Here is a 17,652-nt window from a genome sequence, read left to right on the forward strand (position 1 = left end):
ATCATCTCCACTAATAGGTTGAAAACCCAGTTAGAATCCATGGAACTCTGAGAGCAGAAACCCTTGGCTGTTGAGTTATCTCCAGCCTACTCTTAAAAGGACTGCCTCTAGTCTCCTGATGGGACAACCGAGCGCCAATCAGCCACTATTCACAGATTAGAGTGGTTCTATAATAGAGGGGTTCTATTAAAAGACTGTGGAATGTTCATCGCACAATATTTACAGCACTGATACACTGGGAATATGTGAACGACCAGCAGAGGCAGGGGAGTCAAAGCAATCTGCAGATATTTCTGGGTCTGGGTTAATAAAGAAATTCAACAGAACATTAGAGTAAATTAAGAATCAATTAAGAATGATTGCGATCATCATCAGCAGATAAAGAAAAAGTATTTTAATGAGACGACCATGCATTGTTGCATACAGCACTAGTTGACATTTACAGTACATCTTCACAGAGATCCAACCTGGTCTCAGAGCATTTAGTATTACTCTGCATGTAAATCCGAGTCACTCCATTTAGTATGATATGCTACCTTTGATATCACATTATCACATGTATTCATTTGTGGATGTCCATCACCCATTTCATATGATTTGTTACAAATTAAAATTCATATTATGTGTTACGAATTTACAAAATGTACAATATGTTATGAATTTGAAAAACATACAATATGTTATATTTTTCAAAATGTATGATATGTTACGAATTCTAACCAGGTATCTAACGTTAGTTAGCTGGCTAAAGTTAGCTAGAATAGGGGTTGAGGTTGGGGTTAGAGTTTAGTTGAGGAGTTATGTCAAAGGGTTAAGGTTATAGTTAGGTTTAGCTAAAAGAGTTAAGGTTAGGGGAACGATCAGCTAAAAGGGTTAGGCGAAGTAGCTAAAATGTAGTAAGTAGTTGAAAGTTGCTAATTAGCAAAAATGCTCAAGTTCTCCTTGATGACATTTAAACTCGCAACCTCAATCGCGTTACACGCCCCACCCACCCTACTTTAGTTTATTTGAGTGTCCCGTATTTACATTTACTATGTTACGTCTAGTCTATGAGACCAGGCTGAGAGATCTGATGGGTGAAAAACATGCCAAAAATAGCAGGCTCAAAGCAGATACCCATTAATAAAAGTCATGGTCTATTTTATTTTCATGTGCAGACTTTTAGTAGGCTAACATACTCATTGACAATCAAAGCAGCGACACAGAATGCGAAATAGAGATGGTTCTGAGAGTTGCGGGGTCTATGGTTCCCCCTCAGAGAGGTCCATGAGGTTGGGGCTGAAGAAGTTTTTCATAAGTCTCTCCAGTGACCCCTTGTGGTTGTTGCTGGCCTCCCCAGATTGTGAGCCAGCAGAGTGTGGTTTGAGGGCAGGGGAGAAGCCCGGGGTGTAGCGCGGGATGGGGTTAAGTGCGGTGGGGGGCAGCAGGGAGGAGGAGCGGGTCTGGGCAGTGTGGAGACCCTCCATGGCACTGGACAACCAGATGAGTCTCTTCAGGCTCTGGATGGTCCTGCCACGGTCATGCATCAGCTGGTGCTCCGTTACCGCTCGCCTGCTGGAGTGGAGAGGAGGGGAGTAGAGGAAAGAGGAGGGGTGAGGGGGGCAGAGATATGTATTATTGAGCAGGGAGGGAGAGGAGTACAGTAATATCTTCAGGAAAATAATGTGATAGAAAGATGATAAAGGAGGAGAGACAAGGAGGAGAGAGCTGTAGTGTGTAGTTTGCTCGCAACAAATACAAGGTGTGAAAAATAGACTTCAGGAACTTTCAGCATGTTTAAAAGTATATATAAAAAACAATAAAGGAATTAACCTTAAGAGGAACCAGAGACTTACCTTTCATTCTCCTGACAGTGACCGACTGTGAAGACGACAAGAACCATGACAGCAACGGCCTGCACATGCTTTTGGGATACCAGCATCGTCTGCAGAGATCGAACGTTCACAAAAACTTCATGTAATTCCTCAAAACTCACTGGGGCCATACTTACGAACATTAGAAAAAGTTTCATTTCAAACGTTTTCTGCGTCTCAAAATGCGCGTCAGCCAATTAAAACCGTCGAAGTAGTTGCACGTGATCAAACGCTACATGTTAGCTGTTCCCATTACATAACCTGGCACATGTATCCCCATGCTAACCTGAGCAGTGACAGTGATTATTTCCTGTAACAAATTCTGCATCCTTGACTAGTGTAACAGGTTGAAGTTTGTTGTTCTTGAATACAGCCTTCTGCCTCTGTCAGTCAAAGGTGTACCTCGTTCTATTTAAGGGCGTGATTCTGAAATCTGTGCTTAACTTTTGTTTCAGAGTATACCCTAACAATGGTAAAGGCTGACATGTCATAGGAGGATGGGAGAGGCGCCCATGGTGCAGCGAAAATAGATTTGAATCATTAGTGATGTTCTATGGTGCCCATCTCCGTTGGTGCCGCTCTCCTTCTCCCCTGGCGTCCCCTCCTGGGTTGTTGGTATGTTTTGTATGTTGGCCGGAGTTAAACAACTTAAATATGATAGCTTGATTATTTAATAATGGGTGGTGGTGATGATGATTGAACTGATCAGAAGATTCTTTACAGAGTGGAAGGCGCTGAAGATGTTCCAGTCTAAACTTTCTATTGTGAATCACATAGATGTTTGTTTTATACCTGGTCTGTTAATTCCCATGCTCCACATTTAAAGAACCTGTGTTTTAGTTTCGGTAAATCCCCCACTTTATGTTTGACGACAGTCGGCAGAGAACGGAGCATTGGAATATTTTAAGCGTTAAATTAGATCATTTGAAGGTAATCTTTTTTAGCATAGACATGGGATAACTATAGTTTGAAGTATGCTTTGTGGAATGTAATGATTGAGTCGGTGGAACAAATAGCTTAGTTTGAGGTGACTACATATTTGTGGAATGAGTATGCTATTCCAATCTGTCTGACCGTCCTATTTGAAGAGTTTCAAATCTAAAAACAAAAGACAAGGTGGGATCTTTTTGGGGTTTGCACAATTCATTATGTGAGAAATGGCGGTGGAAACGCTTTCATGCGCAAATATTGATATAATAACCATCATATCGAAGTAAACTTGGAGTCACCTAATGACATTTTGTGTGGTCCTCGTACTACGACATGCCGTTTTAATAGGCTACAGATGAACTAAATTATGATGAACATCACAAGGTGGTAAAAATGCAAGGCGATGAGCTTGATGCACCTTTCCAATAAATATCGAGGGTCTTATTCTGGTGACATGATAATCGATCTTTGGCTGCCATTTGATAAATTGGAATAATCTCGCTCTCTTTAACACGTTTAGATGGTTTTTCGGCCAGCTAACTTGTCTATATAAAATATGTTAGCTGACATGGGCTAATTGACTATACTAATCAAACTGCTGACGCACAACCAAATTTTGAAATTGCACCTTGTTTATTCTACTCTCCTTACTCGCAACAGTAATTTGAGGCCTGTACTGGGGGTAGGGGGGTTTGGTTGAACCGAGGGCCTTCAAAAGGGGGGCCAGTTGCCCATCCCTGTTATACCCGCAAGCTGTTGGTAGGAGCGCACCTGCCAATAGCAGTGGGCACGTTTGTTATATGACGCAACAATTTGTTCCGTGAGGTCATTCTACTGCCAATGTTTGTCTATGGAGATTGCATGGCTGTGGGCTCGATTTTCTACACTTGTCAGCAACGGGTGTGGATGAAATAGCCAGGTCCACTCATTTGAATGGGTGTCCACATACTTCTGTTCATATACAGTGCATTCGGAAAGTATTTAGACCCCTTGGCTTTTTCTAAATTTTGTTACGTTACAGCCTTATTCTAAAATTGATTAACTTGTTTCTTTCCCCTCTTCAATCTACTCACAATACTCCTTAATGACAAAGCGAAAACAGGTTTTTAAAAATGTTTGCAAATGTATGCAGCAAAGACAGAAATACCTAATTTACATATGTATTCAGGCCCTTTGTTATGAGACTTGAAATTGAGCTCGGGTGCAGCCATTTTCCATTGATCATCCTTGAGATGTTTCTGCAACTTGATTGGAGTCCACCTGTGGTAAATTCAATTGATTGGGCATGATCTGGAAAGGCACACACTTGTCTATATACAGTGCCTTGCGAAAGTATTCGGCCCCCTTGAACTTTACGACCTTTTGACACATTTCAGGCTTCAAACATAAAGATATAAAACTGTATTTTTTTGTGAAGAATCAACAACAAGTGGGACACAATCATGAAGTGGAACGACATTTATTGAATATTTCAAACTTTTTTAACAAATCAAAAACTGAAAAATTGGGCGTGCAAAATTATTCAGCCCCCTTAAGTTAATACTTTGTAGCGCCACCTTTTGCTGCGATTACAGCTGTAAGTCGCTTGGGGTATGTCTCTATCAGTTTTGCACATCGAGAGACTGAAATTTTTTCCCATTCCTCCTTGCAAAACAGCTCGAGCTCAGTGAGGTTGGATGGAGAGCATTTGTGAACAGCAGTTTTCAGTTCTTTCCACAGATTCTCGATTGGATTCAGGTCTGGACTTTGACTTGGCCATTCTAACACCTGGATATGTTTATTTTTGAACCATTCCATTGTAGATTTTGCTTTATGTTTTGGATCATTGTCTTGTTGGAAGACAAATCTCCGTCCCAGTCTCAGGTCTTTTGCAGACTCCATCAGGTTTTCTTCCAGAATGGTCCTGTATTTGGCTCCATCCATCTTCCCATCAGTTTTAACCATCTTCCCTGTCCCTGCTGAAGAAAAGCAGGCCCAAACCATGATGCTGCCACCACCATGTTTGACAGTGGGGATGGTGTGTTCAGGGTGATGAGCTGTGTTGCTTTTACGCCAAACATAACGTTTTGCATTGTTGCCAAAAAGTTCAATTTTGGTTTAATCTGACCAGAGCACCTTCTTCCACATGTTTGGTGTGTCTCCCAGGTGGCTTGTGGCAAACTTTAAACAACACTTTTTATGGATATCTTTAAGAAATGGCTTTCTTGCCACTCTTCCATAAAGGCCAGATTTGTGCAATATACAACTGATTGTTGTCCTATGGACAGAGTCTCCCACCTCAGCTGTAGATCTCTGCAGTTCATCCAGAGTGATCATGGGCCTCTTGGCTGCATCTCTGATCAGTCTTCTCCTTGTATGAGCTGAAAGTTTAGAGGGACGGCCAGGTCTTGGTAGATTTGCAGTGGTCTGATACTCCTTCCATTTCAATATTATCGCTTGCACAGTGCTCCTTGGGATGTTTAAAGCTTGGGAAATCTTTTTGTATCCAAATCTGGCTTTAAACTTCTTCACAACAGTATCTCGGACCTGCCTGGTGTGTTCCTTGTTCTTCATGATGCTCTCTGCGCATTTAACGGACCTCTGAGACTATCACAGTGCAGGTGCATTTATACGGAGACTTGATTACACACAGGTGGATTGTATTTATCATCATTAGTCATTTAGGTCAACATTGGATCATTCAGAGATCCTCACTGAACTTCTGGAGAGAGTTTGGTGCACTGAAAGTAAAGGGGCTGAATAATTTTGCACGCCCAATTTTTCCGTTTTTGATTTGTTAAAAAAGTTTGAAATATCCAATAAATGTCGTTCCACTTCATGATTGTGTCCCACTTGTTGTTGATTCTTCACAAAAAAATACAGTTTTATATCTTTATGTTTGAAGCCTGAAATGTGGCAAAAGGTCACAAAGTTCAAGGGGGCCGAATACTTTCGCAAGGCACTGTAAAGGTCTCACAGTTTACAGTGCGTGTCAGAGCAAAAACTAAGCCATGAGGTCGAAGGCATTGTCTGTAGAGCCCCCGAGACAGGATTGTGTCAAGGCACAGATCTGGGGAAGGGTACCAAAACATTTTTGCAGCATTGAAGGTCTCCAAGAACACAGTGGCCTCCATCATTCTTAAATGGAAGAAGGTTGGAACCACCAAGTCTCTTCCTAGAGCTGGCCGCCCTGCCAAACTGAACATTCGGGCCTGTACAGTAGAGTGGCCAGATGGAAGCCAGTCCTCAGTAAAATGCATATGACAGCCAGCTTGAAGTTTGCCAAAAGCCACCTCTGGTCTGATGAAATCAAGATAGAACTCTTTGGCCTGAATGCCAAGTTTGGAGGAAACGTGGTATCATCCCCACGGTAAAGCATGGTGGTGGCAGCATCATGCAGTGGGGATGTTTATTCAGTGGCATTGACTGGGAGACTAGTCAGGATCAAGGGAAAGATGAACGGCGCAAAGTACAGAGAGCTCCGTGATGAAAACCAGCTCCAGAGTGCTCAGGACCTCAGACTGGGGCGAAGGTTCACCTTCCAACAGGACAACGACCCTAAGCACACAGCCAAGCCAATGCAGGAGTGGCTTCGGGACAAGTCTCTGAATGTCCTTGAGTGGCCCAGCCAAAGCATGGACTTGAACCTGATCTAACATCTCTGGGGAGACCTGAAAATAGCTGTGCAGCAATGTTCCCATCCAACCTGACAGAGCTTGAGAGGATCTGCAGAGAATAATGGGAGAAACTCCCCAAATACAGGTGTGCCAAACTTGTAGCTTCATACCCAAGAAGACTCTATACATATATATTTTTTATACCTTATGTTAATTTTAGTGCTAAATGGATATTGATTACTGCATTGTTGGGTTTGGAGCTTGCAATTAAGGCATTTCACTGTACTTGTGAACATGGCATTTTAAAACATCTGGAAAGCTGCAATTCATTTTATGATACCTGAACATACTGAACAGTATAATTCAAAGCCATTTGCAAAATTTGCAAACAGTAATTTGGATGATTAAAAATAACACTTTGAAAGTCCTTGTTCATCTGAGGGCAAGTGTTCTTGTTTCAAACACACTATGCCATCTTTAGAGATCGGTTACTCAGAATACAAAGTAACATGATTTTCAACCTACCTTGGCTGTAGTCAGGGCCAGATTACCAAACGGGGGCCCCACCTCAAGGGGGCCCACAACCCCCCCCCCCCCCCCCTAGCAAAAGGTGTAAAATTACAGGATTACAACTTTCTCAACCCCATGGAAAAATGTGTAGAAGAACCAAAACTTAGCTTTAAAATGGCAAAATTCTCTCTCAGCTTCCTGTCAAAATGTGAACAAAAGCATGAGATGAGCTATAAAACAATACTATTTTTTTCTGCCCAATGGTAAAAAGTGTAGAATTGCAGGATATTAGCCGTTTTCTTAAAAAAAAAGGTCTGTTCCTCGGGGCCTCAAATGCTGTAGTCCGGCACTGGCAGTAGTTGATTCAAGCAGGCAGTCACCCTTTCAAGACTTAATAGCCATGCTCTGTTACTGTTAGCATTCTCAGTAACACTTTACATTGTTATATAATACTTTGGTAATTGCATAGCAATGAGCTGAGAGTACACAAGGAATAGTGACTGTAATAATGCCATTATTATGTGATTTCCAAAGTCCTATGCCACAATGTTTCTATTGTAATCAAAGTTACTACACATGTGTAGTAACTTTGTCAAGTGTTACTGCATTACCTTTGTCTCACTCATTGTGAAATATATCTGTTAGTCATTTTGAAGCTACAAAAGTGGTCTGTACTAGTGTTGAGGTGATTCCATTTCCCTCAGAAATTGCGCTTATGATCATAGGGGTGGCAGGGTAGCCTAGTGGTTAGAGCGTTGGACTAGTAACCGGAAGGTTGAAATTTCAAACCCCGAGCTGACAAGGTACAAATCTGTCGTTCTGCCCCTGAACAGGCAGTTAACCCACTGTTCCGTCATTGAAAATAAGAATTTGTTCTTAAATGACTTGCCTAGTTAAATAAAAAATAAAATAGATTTAGACTAATTCAACTAACTGTTGTAGTTTTTGGTAGCCATCAATTACACCGTTTTCTCATTCAAATAACTTAAATATATTCAAAATATTATTTGTTTTTCTGAGACCTGTATTTGAATATAATTGTTTGGGTTGCCTATTAGTTAACTTTATATAAACTATTGTATTGGTCAGTGGCGATTTTAGCATGTAAAACTTTGTGGGGCATTTATTTTTATTTTTTGATGCACACCAGCAAAGCCACTACACTACACATCATAACACTAAACAATACATGAATTGCACTATAATGGTGACAAACCGTGCCAACAAACTGTTAGGGTTTACATAAAACTGTCCCAACAGCAGTCCCAACACCTTACCACTGCTACACCTGGCTTTCAGCGGAGCCTTGTCTGGCAGCGAAACAGTTAAATTCAGCCTCATTCACTTCCTGGCATATTACATGATTTATGCAGCAGCATACACTACACTTTGGACTCCCATTGTTTTTCTATGCTCACTTGAACAGGAAGGTGTGGTGGTGGTCCTTCGTGGTCTGTCATTCTCTGGATTTATGGTGCTTTCAAGACAACTGGGAACTCTGAAAAAAAACAGGGTTGAATCATGATGACGTCAGTGAACTTCAGGAATGAGGTCCGAGTTCCCGACTTGCAATTCAGAGTTGGATAACCATTCAAAAAGTATTTTCCCAGTGGAAGCTCGTTTTTTTCCGAGTTTCCAGTTGTCTTGAACTCACTGAAGTCTGAGATTTGCAGTTGTTTTGAGCATGGCAGAAGTCATGCTGGATTGACAGCATGGCCAATGTTGAATGTTTATCCTTTTAAGCTTGGAGAAGAGACCATTAAAACCAGACTTGGACCACACACCCACTCCATTGAATAGCAGGCTAGTGATTGCTTTACAATGTTTGTAGTTAGCCAATGATTCCTTCCAAACCACTCTTTGTGAATTTATGATTTCCAACTTGTTGTGTATTGTTTGTGTCCAATGGCCGATGATCACCGAAACATTTGATCTATTATTTCTCTTCATATGACAAGAAATTAAAAGGATTTGCCAGTAGATTGCCTTGATTCATGATGATGAATGCTAGCTAAGATTTGATTTTGAAAGTATGATGTCCAATCAAAGCTACTGTAGGTATGTGATTTTACATCATTTTATCTGTGGCCAATGACTTTGAGCCTCCTTGGATGGGCATTTTCGAGCTCTATCCGTAGATTTTGTGGTGACATAGTGTCCCCATGAGTGACAGAACACTGAGCCAATCACAGCGCAACTATAGAACATTACCAACCCCTAGGCTCTGTAATTTCCGCTGGCTGCCCCACCACCACAGAAAGCACTGAGCTAGGCTGGAACACCTGCATTTTGGAGATTCCTTATATAAGAAAGAAAAAAATAGACCATGTTTGTATGCAGCTTTATTAACTCAATGATTATTTAAAAAAAAAAAAAATGTTTTAACATTATTTGCAAACTGATTAATTCCAAAATAACGTGCAAAACAGGCACTAAACAGGTTTGGCTCAAAACAGGTGCTCTGATCCACCTGCCCTTGATGACGGGTCGCTACTGGTATTGGTGCATTATGATTTTGTGTGCGGCCCTGGGTTGGCCTTGGTTTTAGGGAGCCTCTGAAGCCTGGTGTGCGCTGTGGTGTTTGGGTGAGTGGGATTGAGATGCGCTAAGGAGCGGTACTTGGCACGGTTGTGTCCATAATTCCATCACAGTGTGTGTGGCTTGTGGCCTGGCGGCTGGGTAAGTAGGTTGGAGGTGTCACTGCCATGAGGGAAGTTGGAGGGATGTTGCTGAGAAGAGTGCTTCTCTGTTACAGAGTTTATGGCTGCCTCAGTGACAAAACACGGTTGAGCATAGAGGGACTGGGCTCTTCGTTTGGTTTGGCTGTGGGGTGCAGGCCGAGAAATGGCCCATGCCATCAGTGTAACCAATGAGCGCGTAAGAGCCGCTACATGGTCAATCTGACATCGTCTGCAGTGGCCGTGTAGCATTTCCGCAGAAGTCAGAGCATTCTTACTTCTTGTGTTTCGCATATCTGTTGCGAAGGGAGTTGCCAAGGAAGTGAGTTTAATATATAATATTGAGATTATGGTTCTAACCATAAAATGAGATTTTTGGTTCTAACCACTGTGTCTTTGTGAGATGAGGAGCGGGTTAACGGATTATCTCTGCATGTGTGGTTCCCCACCGTAAAGTATGGAGGAGGTGTGATGGTGCTTTTCTGGTGACACTGTCTGTGATTTGGAATTCAAGGCACACTTAACCAACATGGCTACCACAGCATTCTGCAGTGATATGCCATCCCATCTGGTTTGCACTTAGTGGAACTATCATTTGTTTTTCAACAGGACAATGACCCAAAACACTTCCAGGCTATGTAAGGGCTATATGACCAAGAAGGAGAGTGATGGAGTGCTGCATCTGATGGCCTGGCCTCCACAATGACCCGACCTCAACCCAATTGAGATGAGGATGAGTTGGACCGCTGAGTGAAGGAAAAGCAGCCGACAAGTGCTCAGCATACAGTATGTGGGAACTCCTTCAAGACTGTTGGAAAAGCATTCCAGGTGAAGCTGGTTGAGAGAATGCCAAGATTGTGCAAAGCTGTCATCAAGGCAAAGGGTGGCAACTTTGAAGAATCTAAAAATATACAATATATTTTGATTTGTTTAACACTTTTTTGGTTACTACATGATTCCATGTGTTATTTCATATTTTTGAAGTCTTCACTATTATTCTACAATGTAGAAAAGTCAAACTAATGAAAACCCTTGAATGAGTGGGTGTGTGTTACGTTCGTTGGATGAATTAGACCAAGGAGCAGCGTTGTAGGCGAATATCTTACTTACTGCGAGTGAGGTAGCACAGGACGTACTGGACTGAGGAGGCGCACTGGAGGCCTGATGCAGGTGGCACCGGGCTGGTGACACGCACCTCAGGGTGAGTTCGGGGAGGTAGCACAGGACGTACTGGGCTGTGGAGGTGTACATCAGGGCGAGTGCGGGGAGCAGGGTCAGGACGTACCGGACTGGTGACACGTACTTCAGGGCGAGTACGAGGAGGAGACACAGGACGTACCGGACTGGGAGGCGCACTGGAGGCCTGATGCGTGGGACCGGCCCAGATTGCACTGGACTGGTGACACGCTCCTCCAATTGCCTACGTTGCCGCATACTCCTCACCAACTCCATTCTCCGGTATCCCTCCTCGCACTGTTCTACTGAATGCCAGACGGGCTCTGGCACTCTCCCTGGGTCGACCGACCCCCCCCCCCCCCACACACACACACACACAATTTTTTGGGGGACTGTCCTTTGGGCTGTCTTTGTGGACACGAACCCCGGTGTTGTCGTTGTTCCTCCCTCGCTGCCTCCGTCTGCTCCCATGGAAGGCGATCCCTTCCGGCCATGACCTCCTCCCACGTCCAGGATCCTTTACCATCCAATATCTTCCCATGTCCAGGATGTCTGCTCCTCCTGGCCACGCTGCTTGGTCCCACGCTGCTTGGTCCGTTTGTGGTGGGATCTTCTGTTACGCTCGTTGGATGAATTAGACCAAGGTGCAGCGTGGTAGGCGAACATCTTACTTTATTAAAAATGAACACCGAAAAACCAACAAAATACAAAACGACCGTAAAGTTCTGCAGGCTACACAGCACCTATACAAAATCAAGATCCCACAAACTAAAGGGGGAAAAAGGCTGCCTAAGTATGATCCCCAATCAGAGACAACGATAGACAGCTGCCTCTGATTGGGAACCATACCAGACCAAACAAAGAAATAGGAAAACTAGAATGCCCACCCAAATCACACCCCGACCTAACCAAATAGAGAAATAAAAAGGCTCTCTAAGGTGACAGTGATGAAACTTTTGACTGGTACTGCATATGGTTATGGTTCCCAAGTCAACTGACTGGTGATGAGATTTCATACCTTTTCGCTCTGTCTTTTTGCATGGTGGTTTGATATTTACTATCCCTTAAGTATCTCGAGTGTGCCTTTTGCATGTTATTTTTTTGACCAAACCTTTATTTATATGGTGTGTTTTTGCATTATTACCCTTTATCCTTATTTTATCCTTATTTCTTTCAGAGATTTTGAGTAGTGCTTATTTTACTTTGTGTCGAATATGAGGACACATTCCAAAATTAAGGTGGAAGGATTGAAGTTTGTTGTGGTTCTTGAACACAGCCTCCTGCCTCTGTCAGTCACAGGTGCACCTCAATCTAATAATAAAAAAAGTAAGTTGATAGATGCGCCTGTGGCCCGTGAGTCAAACAGTAACATCATTTTGGATATTGAATAGCTCTCCATGTCTTTATGCTAGAGCCTTACCGTTTGATGGAGTGGCTGCAGCTCAATCACCTCTTTTTGCCAATATAAGATTGCTTTCACAATCCCCATGTCAGGCGCAATGTTATCTGCACATGAGAGGATTCGGACAATAAAATTGTCACAATCGTCTATAAAATCTGAACCGTTTGAGCTACAAACTAATAAGTCACCAATATTGAAAGGTATTCAGGGGAGTCAACTGAAGGTAACCCATTATATGGCAAAGTGCATAGGGGGTCAAAAGTGGCACAAATAAAGTTACCCAACAGCTCTCTTTCTCCGTTGACATGCCCTTCTGGGTTGTTGGTAAGCAGGTTTTGTATGTTGGCCAGAGTTCAACAGAACTTAAATGGGATACCTTGATTATTGAATGACGATGATGATGATATTGATGACGGTATAACTCTGATTCCTTGGCCAGATGATTCTGTGCAGAGTGCTAAGCGCTGAAGATGATAGTTCCAGTCTAAGCTTTCTATTAGTCCTATTATGAATCAAATCTATATTTGTGTATTATACCTGGCCTGTTTATTCCCAGACTCTACTCCTGATTTGAAGAACTTGTGTTGAAGTTAAGTACTGAGGACTTCCCGCTCGTGTATAACAAAGGCGGTGTAGTATTGGCTACGGGAATAGATATTTAGGTGTAAATACCCCGCGCTACACTAGGCTACTACTGAAATGAGACAAAATTCTAAAAGGCATGTTTTCACATATGACAAAATCACACGTTTTTGCGAATCTGTTTCGTACACAATCCATGTGTTTTAATGAGAAAAAAAAACCCATAAAGGTCTATACAACATTTAAATGTATCGTACATCATTGACCATGGGTTCGAGCCCCCCCTCCCCATCTGCCATTTTCTTTTTTTTAAAGGAAACACTGTTCACTTCTGGTCCTCGACGCTCGATTCAAATAACGTATATGTGGCTAAGTGGGTGATTATAATAATGGATATAACATGTTGTATACGGAATTGTAGGCCTAAACATCTACGTAATATAGCCTATAGTAGAGATGGTCATTTAGGTAGCGTTGCCAGTAGCCTGTGTGTTGGTCTGCAAGAGGGACTCCAGCAAGAAGCTCCTCATCAAATGTATTCGTAATCTTCATTTACAAGGTTTTGGCGGCACTTCTCTTCTCACACACTAACACAATAAATGTAATTCTACATTTCAAAGAAAAAAATAAATACATATGAGTTTTGAGCCCATTCCACAATCTGCAACAATTTCAAAGAGCTAGGCACTCTATACAGAGCGCTGTTGGAGAAGTCAGTCAAGCGCGCATAATCTCATTGTTTCGGATTATCACAACGTGCCGTTGGACTTCTGTTAAGGGCGCTTTCGTGAATGAATGTTGGATCAGGTCCAACTATGCCAACGATTTTATTTGGCTGATATGAGATTTGAACCGGATATAATCCCGGCCAGCTGTGCAGGTTAGCGCAGAGCTCTGTTGGGAATAGCTAACGAATATATTTGATCTCTTGCAGCTACGTCAACAATTGTAATTAGCTGATGCACATTTTGAGACGGAGAAAATTGTTTAAACTGAAACTTTTTCTAATGTTCGCAAGCAATGGCCCAAATGAATTTTGCATCTGCATCCTACTGTCTCTCTGCCTCTATTTGCATATTCCTTTGAGAACGAGCAACATTTTCGGTGTTCTAATGTTAATCCATCGTTTAGGTGTTAATCTGTTCATCATCAATCAAACTCTCAGAAACACAAAAAAAAAGACATGTTGACTTTTAGTAATTACCAACTGGAGTAATACAGAGTTTGTTTGCATAGCCCTTGGAGAACACACAGTTTGGGAAACCTCCTTTTTGAATAAAATTATGTCATGCAGACATACATGGTAATAGCAGATACTGTGAAATAATGTTGAAATGTAATAACAGACTTGACACATTTAAAATGAGTTACCAAAGTGATTACTACGTAGTTACTCAATTCACAACATAATGTATGATAAATTCCTGAAACAAAGTTAGTACACACGCCCGGAAATCAAGAATCTCTAGTCAGTAATGGTCAATTCTAATTTGATCTCTAGCCAGTTTACCTGTGGGGAAATTAGAAGGTATCAAGGTGTACTTACATATTCCCTGATACAGCTATAGTCTTCCCTGATTCCTCAGACTCTTACTGTATTAGCCCCCAGAGAGGGTGACATTAACCTTTTATACCTCTCCCTGACACACGCCTGCACACACACCATAGCTGACCTCACACATACACCCACACCCCTCGTTAATTAGGCTACACAGTCACACGTCACACTGCTAAAGATAAAATGTCACTCCGTTTTTTTCCCTTCCTCAAATAGAGACACAAATAATTCCCTGCCATTGATATGCTAATATACAGTATGTTCAAATTGCCAAGTCAATGTAGGATAAATCTCCTAATGGAACGGACGCTTCACACAGAACTCTAATACTTCTTCCAAGCGAGTTACCCAGAGTATCTAGTATTGAGAATATAATTAAATCACAACAGATTAGCTCGTTTACATGAAATGGCTTCCTCTGGAAACTGCCGAGTTAGAGCAGTGTCCTTTAGCTAGTTACCAATTTGCTAAATGTTAGCTATCTAATAAACATTAAGGCTATTGCCGTATTCAGAAAATTTGAAATCATGAAGTAGTTTTAAATCTAGAATGTTTCAATTGAGTTGGGTGAATAGAAATGAAGGGACAGTCAACCAATAAGCTAATCAAATCAATCAAATTTTGTATTTGTCAATACCTGGTTGCAGATGTTAATGCGAGTGTAGCGAATGCTTTGCTTCTAGTTCCGACAATGCAGTAATACAAGTAATCTAACTAACAATTCCAAACTACTGTCTTGTACAACATGTAAGGGATAAGAATATGTACATAAGGATATTCTGAATGAGTGATTGTACAGCGCAGCATAGGCAATACAGTAGATGGTATCGAGTACAGTATGTACAAATGAATGAGTATGTAAACAAAGTGGCAATAGTTTAAAGTGGCTAGTATGTACATGTAATTAATAAGGATACAGTCGATGATATAGAGTACATTATAATACGTATGCGATATGAGATGAAATAATGTAGGGGTAAGTAACATTATATACGGTAGCATTGTTGTAAGTGGCTAGTGATATATTTACAATCAGTCCATAACCAATAAGCTTGATGGAAATAAGGCCTGTGCTCCTAAAACAATATGGTCCACGTCATCTTAAAACAGCAGTGACCGGCATGATACCGACCGTCCCGCACCATACCACCGGCACCGATACCTCCGGCCCCGTATACCGACCGGCACCGATAGCCGCAAGGCACTGATACCGACCGCACCGATACCAACCACACCGATTCCGACAAAGCACCGATCCGAAAGCACCGATACCGACTTGGCACCGATACCGACGGTCACCGATACCGAAAGGCACCGATACCGACCGCACCGATATCCGATACCGAAAGGCAAACCGGCTGAGGCAACCGATCCGACCGGCAACCGATACCGAAGGCACCGATACGACCTGTCAAACGATACACGACCGGCCCGATACCGAAAGGCACCGATACTCGACCGGCACCGATACCGAAAGGCACCGATCCAGACCGGGACCGATACCTACCGGCCCTGATACCACAAATAGACGAACAACGCTACTGCCACCTTTTGGTAATAGCCCACCCAATTTACCTACCTCATCCCCATACTGTTTTTTATTTATTTACTTTTCTGCTCTTTTGCACACCAGTATCATCTTACCTTCACATGACCATCTGATAATTTAATCACTCCAGTTTTAATCTGCTAATTGTAATTATTCGCCTACTCCTCATTCCTTTGCACACATTTATAGGCTCTTTTTTTCTACTTGTTATTGTTTGTTTTTGTTTACTTCCATGTGTAACTCTGGTGTTGTGTCCTGTTTGACCACTAGCTATGCTTTATCTTGGCCAGGTCGCAGTTGTAAATGAAACTTGTTCTCAACTAGCCTACCTGTTAAATAAAGGTGAAATAAAAATGTATAAAAATTCCCTGATTAACAAGGTTGAGTGCTGACGATTTCCAAGGTCTGCCGTTTTAACACAATAGACCTATACAGAGGTGCCGGCATGCAAAACGTTGACAATCCTACCTGTGTGTCTGAGCTTAATTTGTTCTACTGATTTGAGACCACTGTCTGAGTTAGCATATGGTTCATGCTTTCCAAAGTGAGCAAATTGTTCTTCATTTGGACTGACATCGGTTCAATTATTTGAATTCCTTCATTCATTTTTTTTTTTTTTTTAGCTCAATGTGCACATTGCCAGTTTTCTCTATAGAAAAATCATATCGAGCCCAACTGTGCGATGTAGTAGGAGAGTGTAGTTCCCAACAGGCCAATATCTACATAGTTTAGAGGAGGAATGTCATAAAGTCATAAGTTAATGGGCAGAGTTAGAAAAGTTGCCTGTCAGAAGTATTACAATGTAAATATATTTTTAATCCGTCTGTCTCGTATTTCAAGACATAACGAATGAAAGTGTAGTGAAATACCCAGTTAGTTGGACAATACTTTTCTCATCAATCTTAATAAAAACATTATTATTTTTTTTTTTAACTAGAAATCAACCAGTACTCCACGCTAACGTCTATGGAAAAGGTCAAATGCTTTATTATCTTAAAATGAAAGTGCGTGGAGAGAAATAAATGGCGACTTTGAGACCATGCGGCGAGAGATGCGGCGCTGGAGATGAAGAGGTTTGAGCAGGTGGGTCTGGCAGGTTAGATGTCGTTGAGGTTTGTTTGGGTCTATATGCAGTCGTTTGTAGGTGTTGTTTTGAGAGAGAGAACAAAAAAACGTACACATCTTCTTACAAACAACAAAAAAAGGGGGGGAATAATGGCCCTAATGCAACGACAAAGTGGTGTTTATTGTGCTTCCCTTTCTGGCAGTTGCCACAGAGGTGGGGCTGTGGGTTCTGGGAAGCTGGAGGGACAGGGGGTTTTCAGGGGGAGTGAAGAGGTGGAGAAGGGGGGGGGGGGGGTTAGTGAGGGTTGCTAGTTGTCTCCACCACACATTTCCATGATTTACCGTGTTTCACTGTGGGAAGCAGGACTCTGCCCGAGGGGGTTGAATTAACTTTGAATTCTTCAACTAGCTGACGACACTCTGACGATCTGACATGATGATGTTGCCTATGTGTGACTGTGTGTTGCTTTAGTGACTGTGTGTGGACCTGTGTGTGTGTCGGGTCTTGTTTTGTGTTGGAAAGGAGCCCACACACAACACACACACACACACACACACACACACACACACACACACACACACACATCCTAAACAGACACACACACCACACACACACCACCACACACACACACACACACACATCCTAAACAGAACACACACACAACACACGCATCCTAAACAGACACATGCACACACATCCTAAATAGACACACACACCACACACACACACACACACACACACACCCCACACAC

At 42.2% G+C, this 17,652-nt stretch overlaps 1 protein-coding gene across 3 annotated transcripts; it reads right to left on the reverse strand.

The window, feature by feature from the left end:
* Positions 1–373: 373 nt before the first annotated feature.
* LOC118959024 (parathyroid hormone 4-like) lies at positions 374–14,396 on the reverse strand. 3 transcript variants are annotated; one of them, XM_036974399.1, is made up of 3 exons: positions 14,274–14,396; positions 1,836–1,924; positions 374–1,551 (listed from the first exon to the last, which is right to left on the reverse strand). In XM_036974399.1, exons 2-3 carry the CDS (start codon positions 1,919–1,921, stop codon positions 1,242–1,244), a joined length of 396 nt encoding a protein of 131 aa, XP_036830294.1. In that variant the 5' UTR covers positions 1,922–1,924; positions 14,274–14,396; the 3' UTR covers positions 374–1,241. The 3 variants fall into 3 exon arrangements, with proteins under 3 accessions (XP_036830294.1, XP_036830292.1, XP_036830293.1); XM_036974397.1 differs by having other exon boundaries at positions 374–1,554; XM_036974398.1 differs by lacking the exon at positions 14,274–14,396 and adding an exon at positions 10,678–10,733 and having other exon boundaries at positions 374–1,554.
* Positions 14,397–17,652: the final 3,256 nt, after the last annotated feature.

This window comes from Oncorhynchus mykiss, unplaced genomic scaffold, assembly GCF_013265735.2.
Source record: "Oncorhynchus mykiss isolate Arlee unplaced genomic scaffold, USDA_OmykA_1.1 un_scaffold_519, whole genome shotgun sequence".
Classification (NCBI taxonomy): Eukaryota; Metazoa; Chordata; class Actinopteri; order Salmoniformes; family Salmonidae; genus Oncorhynchus; species Oncorhynchus mykiss.